Below are 13926 nucleotides of genomic sequence, written 5' to 3'. Positions count from 1 at the left end.
ACTGTAAAAATAGTTTGCTTTGCCTTTAATTGCCTTGGGTTTTCTCTTGTTCTGTTGTATGATATTTTAACCGCCCGAAACCAGTGCTGAGACTGTAAATAAAGAGAGTAAGGCCATACATGGTCAAACCACGAACACCTGGGTAATCACTGTCAAGTTGCATTATGAACACCATCATATACGTAACATCAATCTTTTTGCTCTAACTCCAACCAGCTGCTCCTGATAAAAGTCTGACATTTGGCAAAGAAACAATGTTTTTCCTCTGCCTGAGGCTGCAAAAGTGTTGTGTTGCATTGGAATCTAAATGCCTTGAATACTTTTCATAAGGCATTTTTTCAGTTCGGCTAGTAGACGGTTCAATACAGCTGTGGAATTCTTTGCCTAATAGACGTGATTTACAGCATTATACAAACAGTATAATGTTCCCCTATGATCCTAATTAAGACCACGTTCCAGGTCAGAGAAAATCATTGATGAATAATGTTATTGTATTCGTCTATTATTATATGACCATACATTTTATTGTAATATTACTGTTGGGGCTGTATCAAGTAGCCCATAAATCTTGAGCAAGTACACATCTGCTTTATTTGAAAGTGAGACTCCAGTGAACCTCTTAGGAATCTAGATCATTCTGAGATATTGCAGAGATGAAGCACTTTTATAAACCTTTTGAGATTTCCCATAACTAAATATCTTTTAGTGGGATTACCCAAACCTTCACTCAGACGGGTTAGAAGGGGTCAAATTTTAAGTGAAAGCACGATGACTGTAACACGAAAAACATCAGGTGCTGTGATATCAAGTGAGACATGAAAGCAAGCCTGACTAAAGACGCCTGTGTTTTCTATCTTATTTTTCACTCGGTTGGACAGAGCTGCAAAATGTGTTATTTTTAATGTTGGAGACGTTTTTAATGCATAAACCACAACAGGCATTACGTAGAGGAGGTTCTTCTGGTCATGTTTCCAGTCGCGTCAGATGTGCCTCATTGTGTGTGTGTTGTTCACTTCTGTCCATCTGAGCATGTCCCCAGTCAACCCTTCCACCACTGGCTGACTGATGTAGCTGTAGCCTAATTTTAGTTTATGAGGTGTGGGACCGCTGGGTGTTACCCTAGCTGCCATTTTAGATGAGGAGGCTGGGAACAGCCTGCCTCACGGGGCTCCTATCTGTCGTAATTATCTCATTGTCAGGGGTTGGACAAGGTGCTCGGACCTCACTCGCTTCCTTCAGCTTCCCTCAGCTCCTCACGTGCGCGCTCACACATCCAAGAGCATGGAGGCCCGATGTGGGTGCTGCCTTGGCCTTACAGAACCTCTGCATGCCGTGCTGCTATTGGACGGATCTCATCCCGCTGAGGAAAATGTTATCTAATGCATACTGTTGAGAGTGGCAAGATCTAGGCTAACATCAGACAGGACCGCACAACCCAATTAGTCCAAATTAGATATGTGATTTGTCCTATCTGAATCGTTTTGGATCCGATTTAGGAAAATACAGCATTTCTTACTGCTTTGGTTTAGTGTTACTATGCAGTCTAGACTGGGTGCAGCCTATTTACACCAGCCTTCTCTCTTTGGGTTGTGTTGTTGGAGCCCTGCTCAGCCTCAGTTCGTAATCTCCATAGGAAGTGTGCATCTGTGTTTTCAGTCCCTTGACAGGATGTGTGTGTCTGTGTTATGGTCCCCTGGTAGGACGCAGCAGATGGTGGAGGACTGTGTTTGATGAGGTTTTGTACATCGCTTGAAGTGTTGACCTGGACTGGCTGCTGTGTCTCCTGTATCTTAGTATAGCAGAATACACTTTCAGGTCAGGATCCAAAAATAAGCTAAGCAACTTTGGGTATACTGATTGTGAAATTCCAGGCCTGCAAAAAATTGATGTGACAAAACAGATAAATATTGGCCATTGCTCTTGGTGAATGTCATCTTATTTTTGCTGGCGAATATGGGCCGATACCAGTGTTCAGTTGATATATCGCTGCATCTCTAGAGAAAATAAAAGTAGTAGTAGCTCTAATTTTCCGCTGGGTCCGCCCTCTGTGTCACAACTAATTGTATCTTTTAATGAACCTGCACATGGGGTGAGATTAGCCCTTATTAGCTGCTGTATAATTGCGCAGCCTTCGTGAATCACTCTGTGTTTTCATAAAGACAGCCTACAGACATCTCAAAAGCCTTTATTCATCTGCATTTGTCATGCCGGGGGTGGACTGTAAGCCCACCCAGCAAGTATTTTTTTAGTATCCTCTGTTGATGTTGTCTCTGATCTGTGTTCCCCACATCAGAAGCAGACATCCCCCCTACCCCGCCGCTGTACTCACCACCCTGTCCCCCGGCCTCTCCAGCCAGCTCCTGTCACACACAGCTGTTTCACTCGTCCATCTCTCCTGCCCACCACTGTTCTGTTTTATCTCTACGCTCCTCACGTCTCTCACCTCCTCGTATGTCTCGCTGCTTTTATTTTCTCTCCAACTCTCTGGGATCTGTCTCTCTCTGCCTGTTCATTTTCCCTGTTGCTTTATCTTTCTCCTCCTCACATTTACTTTCTGTCTCTATTTCTCCTTCTTTCTGTATCAGCCACCCTCTTTGTCATCTCACCCATCAATGTCCAGTTTCCCTCGTGTTTATCCCTGGGAGGAAATGAGCGGTTTCTGCATGAAATGTGGAACTTCAATCTCTGCAAAACCTGAGTAATAGCAGGGTGCTCACTCACGCAGATGGATACACACACACACACACACACACACACACACAGGCCGACATTTTCACCAATAAAACTAGTGGTGAAGACATTAACCTTCAGCACACCTATTTTTAGAGACTAAATCACAGCCTTGATAATAGGAAAGTACATGATTTTTGTGATTATATGTTTTATGGGATTTTCTGTATATTAGGCAATATGTATGCTGTCTGTAATTATTATGAAGAAGGAGACTTAGCAATATAGACTGAAACACACAAAATCAAATCACACCTCAGAGTATTCCCATCGTGACTTAATACCGGCTGAGTTCTAAGACTATACATAGTATGTCACGTTCTCAATTTTGCCTGACACATTTGAGGCTGACGTAGGGAGAGCCTATATTTGGTGGTGTCATCAACAATATTACAGTTTCCTGTCAGGGCTCCCCCCCCTCCTCCCTGAGATGGATATCTTGCGTGATGCTACACGTGCAGGTGCATCACGTGAATCAGGCCTGGCTCGCTTTTTGTGTTGGAAGAGGAGAACAGTGCACACCCAGACTGTTTAAGGCCAAGTCAGAGATAAAAGTAGACTTAGTGGAAAATTCTGCCCTCAGATACTTTAACCGTCAGATATGCTCAACCGGTGTTCTACAGGCCCACCCAGGGGTTGTCCTGTGATGATTTAGTGCACGTTACTGCAACCTGTCTTGCCAATTTACACCTCACAACTTCTACCAAACATATTGCCATTGCAAGGCTCTGCATTTTGGCAAGGTAGGGCTTGTATTCCTTCAAACATGAACTCAATAGCAGCCCAACAAATCCAGCCATGCCAGTCTTTTTGGTGAAAACATTGCACTGAAATACTGGTATTCTGAATAAGGCACATGATTAAAAAGGCTTGTGCTTGAGATGCAAGATATTTATTAAACCTTCTGCTGTTGCGCTTCCTGTAATCGCATAATCAGGTGGTTTAGGAGCCAAGAAAAATTAGATTGTATGACTGCAGTGATTGATTCTGTTTCTGCTCTCTAGCCCCTTTATCTTGTCACTTAGTGGCTAATGGCAAAGTAATAAATGATAAAAATGTTTGTACAGTATGTCAGAGGAAGAAACTTGGTTCATTATTATATTGCAAATCTACTGCTAAAAGCCAGACTCAGAGTAAAGCTTCATTTATGCTTCTGCTTTGAATCAGCGCCGGCTCTGCATAGATACATCCCTGCAGACCCTGCAGTCTGTGTGGTAACATCATGTTCTCTAGCATCTACTCCAATGTTTAGCAGTGGTGCTAATACAGGGTATTGTGTCCTATAGTTTTCCCAGTAAACACACCACTGTGGTCGGCTGTTTAAGTCCCTCCTGACCAGCTGGTTGCTCCTACTCTTGGGTTATTCACCCTCCGGAGTCGCTCGACTGTCTCTGGTCTAGAGAGAGCGGACATGCCAGATATTTGATGGGCAGACTGCCCCTCCACAAGCAGCCCTGTCCACTCTTGCATAGCTCACCTTTATCCTCCATCTGAACTCTTTGTATAAGCTCCTATTTATATTAATAAAGCACCTATACCTGCTCAGTAATCAAAAAAAACACATTAATACAGAAGATCTCTTTGAGCACCTACAGTGAACTTTAGTAATGCAGTGACCTTGTCCTCATTCATTCTTTTCAGTGGAAACAAGAATAATTATTTATTATTTGGTGTCTGTAGACTTTCCATGTTTTGGGCCAATGGCTGACATATGAAAGCTTGATAACATCACTGATGTATCAGCTCTCTCCTTGTATGCCAACATCCTAGTTTTGCTCATGTGTTTTTTTAAAACCTAAAATAACCCAATTTTCCTGCGTATCAAGTCTATTTACTGGTAAATTAATTTGACATGTAGTTATACTACTTCTCAGCAGAGGATATTTTTGGATGAGCCCCAGGAGGGCCAGGTACAGTAGCTGTGCTCAGTGAATTCAGCATCTCTTTGTGACTACAGGAAAGAGAAGAAATATTGTGTTGTTCATGTTGCACAAGTTGTGTCCTTGAAACCTCCAAGGGCTGTTATAGATTTTGTGCTAACACGTTCTCTCTATCCGTCTGTTTGTCTTCAGGTTTGTGAGCAGCCATGACGAAGTCCTACGAATTTAACTGGCAGAAGCACCTGCCAGAGTTCATGCAGGAAGGTGCCTCCTTCGACAGGTTTGATGAGGTAAAAATGACGCATTTTCTTGGATGTCTGGAGATGCTTTCTTGGCAGTTTCTATAAAGCATGATAAATGAATAAAAATAGAATCGCTCCAAATGTAAAAATAAACAGCCCCTTAACCTGTTTATGACAGCTTCATGATCCATCATGACACTCTTTGATGAAGTTAACATTTAAGTTCAATATCCTCGATGAGCAAATGAAGGTTTAGCCTGTGATACAAGCTGCATGAGTTTGTCAATAACCTTGTTGATACTGACATAGGTTATTTGCCCTGTCCCATTATCATCTTTCAACCTTAATGACCATTCCCGGGTCAGTCATTAGCGTGCACTCGCTCTCTCGCTCTCTCGCTCTAACACACACACACACACACACACACGCACGCACGCACACACGCGCGCACACACGCGCGCACACACACACACACACACATAACGTAGCAGAGGCGTCTCCTTTATAACCTAACACGTCATTGTGGTAATCAGAGCTCTGGCTGTAGGCAGGCCACATCGATCAGCCTCATTAAGAAGCTTCGGCATGGCGACTACTTGTCTGCAACGCATCCACCGAGAGTGTGTAAACGTGTTCGAGTCAAGTTAGTTTTTATTTAGACAGCCTGGCATCATGAATCTGCCTCAAGGGGCTTCTTTGTTTTTACATAGACCATTAATAATATTCTTCACTGGCCTATTGATTTATGATAAGTGGAAGTAGAGTTGGGTACTATGATCGAAATCAGTTGAAAATATGGAATTATAAAGTTCTGGAGAGCAAGAAGTGGTACAAATCCTGAGGTGCTCACAGTGCCACTGTTGTTTGAATATTTAATACCAGTGTCACAAAATTAAAATTGGTTCTGTGTGCATCAGGATGCAAAATACAGTTACTAAGTGCTTTACAGAAGACAAAACACTACAACAAAATATTAAATTATTTGTCACTTATTGCCACAAGACTGTATTTCCTGTCCATCCAATGTTAATATAATTAAAAACTGACACAATTATTTACCAATAACATTAGTGTCACCAAATATTTATCTTGCTTTGTGTGCATCTATGTATCTGTATCTCTATGACCCTTTGTAAGTCTTCCTGTCTTTTTGCCCACGTTTCCTCTGACTAACTTAATCAGGACACTTAGCTAGGACATTTGCAGAGCAAAGGCAAAGTGTGTCACACACACGCGCATGCACACACACACATACACACACACACACCCTTTGCACACATTAGGAAATCCCCTCAGTCCTCTCCATTTATGTGGGCATCAACGGGGGGAGGAGGATCCCTCTTAGGCAAGGGAAGAAAACTTGAAAGCGCGTTGGGAAAAGCATCATCAGAATCCACAGCCATGTCAAAGTGAGCCATGAAACTGGGCCGGCATGCTACTGAAGAAAGTCCTCAGTGTGTTGCTGCTGTGAATACAAGCCAGGCTCAGGCTGGACGGGGTTAGAACTGGCCTGAATCCTAATAAGGTCGACCTGTGTCAGTCACCTTAAAGGTTAGAATGTAGAATGTCAGCTGGAGTGTGCGACTTTTCAACTGACGAGTCCTTACTGATATCGTATTTTCTTTTATCTGAAGCTGAGGACTGCAACTAATGATTATATTCATTAGCAAGTGATTAGCTAATTTTTTTCATGATTAATGCTCATCAAAGTGATGTCTTAATTTTTCTCATGGTTTTGTCCTCGATCGTTCCAAAACCTGAAGACTCCTCATTTACTGTCACAAACAATCACAGACGAAAAAAAAGCAGGAAATCCCTACATTTAAAATGTTGGAACCAGCAACTGTGATTGCTCAAAAAAATGACTGAAATAGTGACAAAAACTTATGGCAAATTCCCTCATTCAGTAACAAAGTGTGTCATTATTGTGAACATGGTGTAGTCATATCTTCCACTTACAAAATACTATGTTTCATTCTCTGTGTCTGTATGCGAGTACGTGAATAGTTACTCTGTTGCCTGGTGAATACAAAGCCTCCAGGGGACATCTGCTTCAATTTAAATGACGTAAACTGAGTTCCCCTCACAGACATAGACATGCTCTTTATCACTCCCTCTCACACGAGCAATGGCACAAACACACACACACACACGGGTACAAAAATATACCAAAACAGCATGGATATTTTCCACAAAACATTGTACACGCGCTGAAACCCCACTGAGTGACAGATGGTAGAGACGGATTGTGTGCAGGTGTGTGTTTATATGTACGTGTTCCTACATAGTTGTCCGTGCTGTACAATGCTTTAAAGGGTGTTTGTGTCTTATTTCTAAATGTAATAAGATATTTTGACTATATATTTTCATGGTAAGATTTTTAGATCTTGCACTGTGTTCATGTGTCTTTCTAGTTTTGCCCGTACCTCACTTGTTATCTGACTCATACTGTTGTCTGTCATAACCTTCTGCTTAACTGGAGGATGCTTTAAATGCTCTATAGATTTCCAATAATTCATCAGTTTTTGTCTTGGGAGTGAGATGTTTTAGATGAGTTTCCCCTCTCTGACGAGCACAGAGGCAGGAAGGTCAGCTGTCAATGAGATCCTCAGTCATCATTCATGCAAACAGCCAAAGGGCTTCCTCTGTGTGTGTATGTGTGTTTCATTCATTGTCTCACTGATTGGAAATCAATCACTTAAGATCTGACTAATGTTTGGTTTCCATGGGGAGTGAACAGCCTCATATTGACAGACGGTTGTGGAGGCTGATAGAAAGAGGTCACAATCGTGAGACCCTGAAACAAGAAAAAACACTTGTTTCTGTCGCTTGCTTGATAACTCATTCCAATTTTATAACTCCTACTCCGGATCAGTAATCAGTTCATAATAATGGTTTGTTGGATTAGACTGATGGGAAAATACCAAAAAAATCCATGAAATAGACTTAACTGGAGAATATAGCTGTACCTGCTTGCTGTTCACATAAAGATTAGAAAATGGTAATACTTTGAAGTTGACTGAGAGGCAGCATAAGCCTATTATACATGCAGTGTGTGGGCATAAAAAAGAAAATTTAGCATTGAAGGCATATCAGACGCGACTAAAATAAGAAAATAAGTGAAGGAGAAGGTGAGGGTAATTACCTTGCATGTTTGCATTATCTGTCATTATCTATGGGGCTTTATTCTGTAAGTCTTTCACTGCTGAGCACCAGGCGGTCAGAAGGAGACAGACAATCCATACCAGTACCCACGCTACCATACTATTTAGTATACCAGAAAAAGATTTAACAAGTCCCAATACATACTATGTCAAGTGCAGTATGCCAAAAATACCAAGATGTCATTCTGCATCTGGTCGCATTTTTGCAGTGTGCCAGCCAGCATGCTTCTCTGGCTCTTCTGACCCACAGTCTGCTGCACAACAGAAGATACACCACATGGACTGAGCGGGCGAGAGAGCACAGACAGATGAAGGCTCATTCAAGCTGCATTCTAGAGCGCATACCTTTTATTTCTATTTGAGATTTCCCATTATGGACTGTAACAGATGTATGAGCACAGACAAGCACAGTGTTATGATGAAGTATATTCTCTCAATCTTGGGCATACTGTGTGCACTTTGTTGGACAGCTGCAGTGCGTACTGTCATTGTACAGTATATATTGGTTTTTGCACCAGCTCAGGTGAATTAGTCTACTAACTTTTGTGAATGAAAGTGTTGTTATTATTGAGGTATGAAAGCATTTTTAGATAAATGAGAGGATTTCCACATGGAAGTTATTGTAAACAAACACAATTTGGTTCTATAATATGAAGTAAAAGTAAAAGTAGGCAACTTGGAATGCAGCTCGAGTGGCCAGACTCTGGATGTGTGTGGTGCATGAAGACAAAAAAGTTTGACTTCACAGGTAAAAAATTTGATGAATAACTGATTTAGCCCTCAGCTAACTTGAATTGGGATAAAATAACTGACTCCTCTACACCTCCCATTTGTTCTTGGATTGAAGTGATTTAATTCTTATTATAACAAGTCATTTTGCAGAGGATGTCATGCTCACCCACCTATTTTACGATATTAGTTACGGGGAAATTGTTTTTGGCCCCGGTGCTTCACGTGATACTGTAATTACACAGTTTGACCACAATGTCAAATTAACTTCGAAGTGTGGTGATTGTCCTGGGGGGTTGGGCATGTCATGCAGCACTTCTTGTTTACATCACCCAGCAAATGGCTCATGTTGATTTCACTTGTTAAATGCTTGAGGGCATGTTTATGGATCAGTGTGTGTGTGTGTGTGTGTGTGTGTGTGTGTGTGTGTGTTTGTGTGCCCATGTTTGTGTGAATTACTTGGTTTGGATATGTGTTACATCACCTTGATGATGATTAGTCATGCAGATGGAAATGAGTTTCTGTGTATGTGTTAAGGTCACGTTAGATTGATAGTTAATGCAGACATTGTAACATAAATCTTTAACACATTAAATGCTAATTGTTTCAAAGATTGTTGTGATGAAGGGGACAAGCAATGGATGAACACACACACACACACATGCTGAGCTGCACTGTCCCAGGCACTTTAGAAAGAATGTGCACATGTTGAATGGGGGCTGGACTGCCGTAACCAATGGTCGCCATCCATCCACATCCGCCCAGAGATGGTTGGACCCTCAGCTAATTGTTCCTTTGATGAAGGAAGGACTGAGTGTTCCCATAAACCTTTTAACTTTACAAGCACAGGCCGTCTGATAGTGTAAGACTAGCCTGGTGGATGTCCTTTACAGTCAGGGCTCATTTGGGGCCATCGCTTTCATAGAGTCGGCTTCACTGTGTGCAACTGAAACCTCTGTCAGTCCAAATGCAGATGAAAGAGAGTCAAGCTTTTAACTGCTCTTACAGCAGTCTTACTGTTTCCTAAATGGAAAAAGGATTGTTCAATTGGTTTTTATGGTTTCGGATGACGCGATATAGCCAAATGACGCTAGCTCTGTCCTATTTTGCATCGTGGAAGCAACATCCAGAAATAATACATTGTGTGTGTGTGTGTGTGTGTGTGTGTGTGTGTGTGTGTGTGTGTGTGTGTGTGTGTGTGTGTTCCCTTTTGTTTATATTAGAGTTGGAGTGACCCAGAAGCCATCTGCTATTCTATTTTTTCTCTCCTATGCTTTATCCTTCTCAGATGTACGATTTGAGTGGGATGAAAAAAAAAACAAAACACACTCACACACACACAGACACACTTTGTCACAGTCATTCATCAGCGCAATCACAGCTTCTAGCAGCTGACCGAATTCAGTGAAAAATGTTTGGGTAAGATAAGGGCCTAATGTTGGTAGATTTTCTGCTCCGACACCCCTGTTGAACTGAATATGAGTTGCTGCATGTCACACCTAAACTGATATATGGAACATTAGCATATGTGTGTGCTGTAGCCTCACAGTAGCACACAATGTTGTCCCTCGTCACTAATGCACAGCCGGATGATGTTTGCGTTTAACAGTTCATGGCAGTCACATTTATCTCACTTTGCGTTTGCCTTAGTAATCGGTTTCTTCTCCTTTGCACGCGATATGTGTATGAGTGAACATACTGAATGCATTTGCCCATACTTAGTGTGTATGGTTTATGTGCTTACGTGTGTGTGTCCTTAGGCCGACAGGTACATCTTAGAAAATGAATTAGAGCTACATCTGTTTGTCTGGTCGTGCAAGCCCCATGTATGTTTAAGTGGTTGGCTTTTTTATGTCTTCCCATGTCAAATAAAACCATGTGATTGATGACACCTCTTATTAAGAAAAATGTTTCTCCCCCTCTGCAGGACCCGTATATCTTTGAGCCCAACTGTCAGATGCAGGTGGACGAGTTTGGCTTTTACATCACCTGGAAGAGTGAAGGAAAGGTATGACCCCCACTTCTTCATTTTTAGATCAGAGTTGCAGTGTTTGCAGAAATGCTATTTTTCTGACACAAACCTTCCTTAGTCCCTGGAAACCTGTAACACTTTTAGAAGAGTATAGCTTAGTGCACAGAATCATCATCATGGCACTGTAAACATGAACTAGTGTTCCAAGTGAAATTAAGGACACTTGTTCTTATTTAATGCAGCAGCCTGGGGATGTAGCAGGCGAAGTTTCTACACATCAAATAGTCTGTTACTATATGCAGAAATTTCAGCAATATTGCATCATCATGAGAGAAGACGAGTGTAAGATATTGGATGGAAAAAAAACATAAGAACTGACAATCAAGACCCCCAAAATAAAATTCTAGAGATGCTTGATGTGGAGCTTTTTTTTCAACTGATACCGATAATTACCTGCTTCTTGTGGTAAGATAACCAATATTTTCACATTTTTGATTTTAAGTTCCTAACTTGTAGTTAATGCACTCCCGAGATTAAGAAGGGTTAAGATGTGGTGAGCAAAGATGGATGATTTAATATTCTTTAGCTACAATAAGATTTAGGGCTCTCTGAATCTTGATTGAGCTGATATATATTGTGGAAAGTTTAAAACCTTTAGAAACCTCTGCAAATGCAATTAAAGAGACATATGGTTGATTTTACAGTTAGACTAGCAACAAATCCCTAATTTTGACCTGTTGATTTTAGTGAATGCCAGTATTGTATTGATAACCAAAGTCTGCCTGTCCGTTATAAATTCCTGTTATATTGTGTGATGTTGTTGGGGGTTGGAGACTCTCTATTTGTCCCTGTCTTTTTAAATTAAACTCCGAAATTGAACCAATTGGTGTCATAAAAGCTAATCCGACAGCAATAAACAAAGGAGGAACTGTTATAGGTAGAAACCTGATTATGAGAAAGACGTGGTGTTTCTCATGACTCACGTTAATAACTGTCGTCAGATGCACCGCAACCTCGTCAGAGATCACAAACAAAGTGTTCTCTCTTGTTTTCTTAGTCTTTTCCCTCGTCTCTCATTGTCTCTGTGTCACTTTGTTCCTTCTGCTTCCCTCTCCTCATCTTTCTGTGTGTCACTCCTGCAGGAAGGCCAGGTTCTCGAGTGTTCCCTCATCAACAGTATCCGTGTTGGTGCCGTCCCAAAGGTGAGGCCTCAGAAAAAGACAATTTCCTCACTCTCTGTTTCCACAACGTTCACGCTTGTCCGCCCACCCCCGCAGCATTCAGTCTCTTACTCCCACAGAGACACTCCGGGTAAAATCTGATGAGACTGCCACGTCAGACACGTTACTCATGCTGTAATTAGCCAAGTCTATTCTATCGATCGACTGAGTGATCTGGGACTCTCAGTTGAGCTCTCACTGTTGAGCTTCTCTCTCAACTACCAGATTCACCAGGGGCACTTGCAGAACATAAACATGAAATATTTAACTCATCAATATTTATACAAGCCTGGCTGGGTGTAGCTGCAGGTTGTATCTGAAACTTTTGTCTTTTAGCCCTGGTTTGTGGCTTATGACCCAGAGAGGAATAATGGCAAACTGTGCTTCCAGTCTTATTATGATGGGCTGTCAGACAACGACTGGTTTTAAGGAGTTCACACTATGGGATCAAGAGCTAACAGGTATAAGACGTTCTGTCGCTCTCTCAAGGACTTTTCCTTATTCTGTAATAGGTAACTGGGGACTCATTACAGAAATGTCCTTAATATAAAATCCTCTCTTATCTAATTTGAGGATTTTTTTTGGGGGGGGGGGGGGGGATTTTAGATTTTGGGTATTACAGAAACATTAAGTCTTATTAAAGGATAGGAATTCAGCTATTACAGTTCTGTCCTAGCTGAAGTATTCCCTCAGATAGGAATCCTAAGTTCGGATGGCACAGACCTTGTCCTAAATTCAAAATAACTGCCTCTAACTTGCCAGGTCATATAGCAATGACAGTGACGATGGGGAACAACATGAACACCAAAATATTCTGACTGACAGGCTAATCAAAACTCGTCAAAACTTCTGGAGAAGCCAATATTGACATTTACCTTTTGGAGAAGCTGACCAGCAGCCTTATTCTGTGTTTTCAGTGCAGCTCAGTTATTTATTTAGGCGATATGGTGCCAGATACACATAAACTCAGAGCTGTATGGTTCTTCTGTATATTAAATATTGATTCATGCAGTTAAGCTATGACAGTGAGACATTATGTTGTAGTATCTGGCATCATGCAGACTGGATGAATTATAAAAGATGTCATGAGAATACACGTGTGCATCTAATTAGGATGCAAACCTGTCAAACTGTTAAAAGTCAAAAGCCTGACAGGAGACACTGGTGTTTACTGTGTGAATAACCATGACTAGGTTATGTGTGCGTATTGTTGACAGCCGGAGGTGGTCTGTTTGCTAGCTCCTGTGTGTGCACTGTGTTTACATGTGTACCGGCACGTACACAGCTCTTCCTGCTTGTTCAAAGAATCTATACCGCTCAGTAAGAAGCAGACTAAGGACAAGTGATAGCAGGGCTTCTCCTCAGAGGCTAACGTGGTTATACAAGCCCTGAGAGCTGTTTCAGATAATCCAATGAGTGAGAATAGATGAATTGCATCAGTGGCTCACCGGCTGGGGTTTTTAAAATGGCCCAGCCTGTTGCCTGTTAGTGTTAATTGAGTCATATGAAAAAAAAGGTGCATTACCGTCTTCCATAGTGACGGTGATGTCACACTGTAATCTAAGAAGAAAAGAGGAGAGGGAGAGGTCATGTTGTGTTTTTGAAAGTGGGAGGATGTTTTCATGGATTTTCACTCATGTCTGGTTGAACTGTGATGAGGACCAATGATTATTCTGCAGAGATTTTTGCAGGTCTTTAAATTCAGAAATGTCATATCTAATGTCTTCTAAAGTTCACATTGGTGTAATTAGTAGAATCCTTTTTTTAAGCATTTTTGTATCATATTCATTTTGCCCTGAATTATACATTTCTAAAACACAAATATGAGCCCAACACTTTTTAAGCATATGATGCTGGTTTTCTTATTTGTCAATAACTAAAATGAGCTAATGTTATTAAAAGAATATTGATGGAAAGTAAGGGGAGGAAAAATGAAGCAAAACCCATGACTAACTCACTTTTATTTTTCTCTGATCACTAACGTTATTA

At 41.3% G+C, this 13926-nt stretch overlaps 1 protein-coding gene across 2 annotated transcripts in view; it reads left to right on the top strand.

Moving 5' to 3' along the window:
- Positions 1-13926, top strand: part of LOC119012330 (1-phosphatidylinositol 4,5-bisphosphate phosphodiesterase beta-4-like) — a 63551-nt gene that overhangs the window by 28528 nt on the left and 21097 nt on the right. For both annotated transcript variants that reach the window (XM_037086039.1, XM_037086040.1), the window contains 3 exons: positions 4803-4900; positions 10673-10753; positions 11860-11919. In XM_037086039.1, coding sequence (XP_036941934.1) covers positions 4817-4900; positions 10673-10753; positions 11860-11919 — 225 coding nt within the window. In that variant the 5' untranslated portion in view covers positions 4803-4816. The remainder of the gene's footprint in view (positions 1-4802; positions 4901-10672; positions 10754-11859; positions 11920-13926) is intronic.

Source organism: Acanthopagrus latus, chromosome 22 (assembly GCF_904848185.1).
Source record: "Acanthopagrus latus isolate v.2019 chromosome 22, fAcaLat1.1, whole genome shotgun sequence".
NCBI lineage: Eukaryota > Metazoa > Chordata > Actinopteri > Spariformes > Sparidae > Acanthopagrus > Acanthopagrus latus.
The sequence above is the reverse complement of the archived record's forward strand: the minus strand, read 5'-3'. Positions and strand labels throughout refer to the sequence as shown.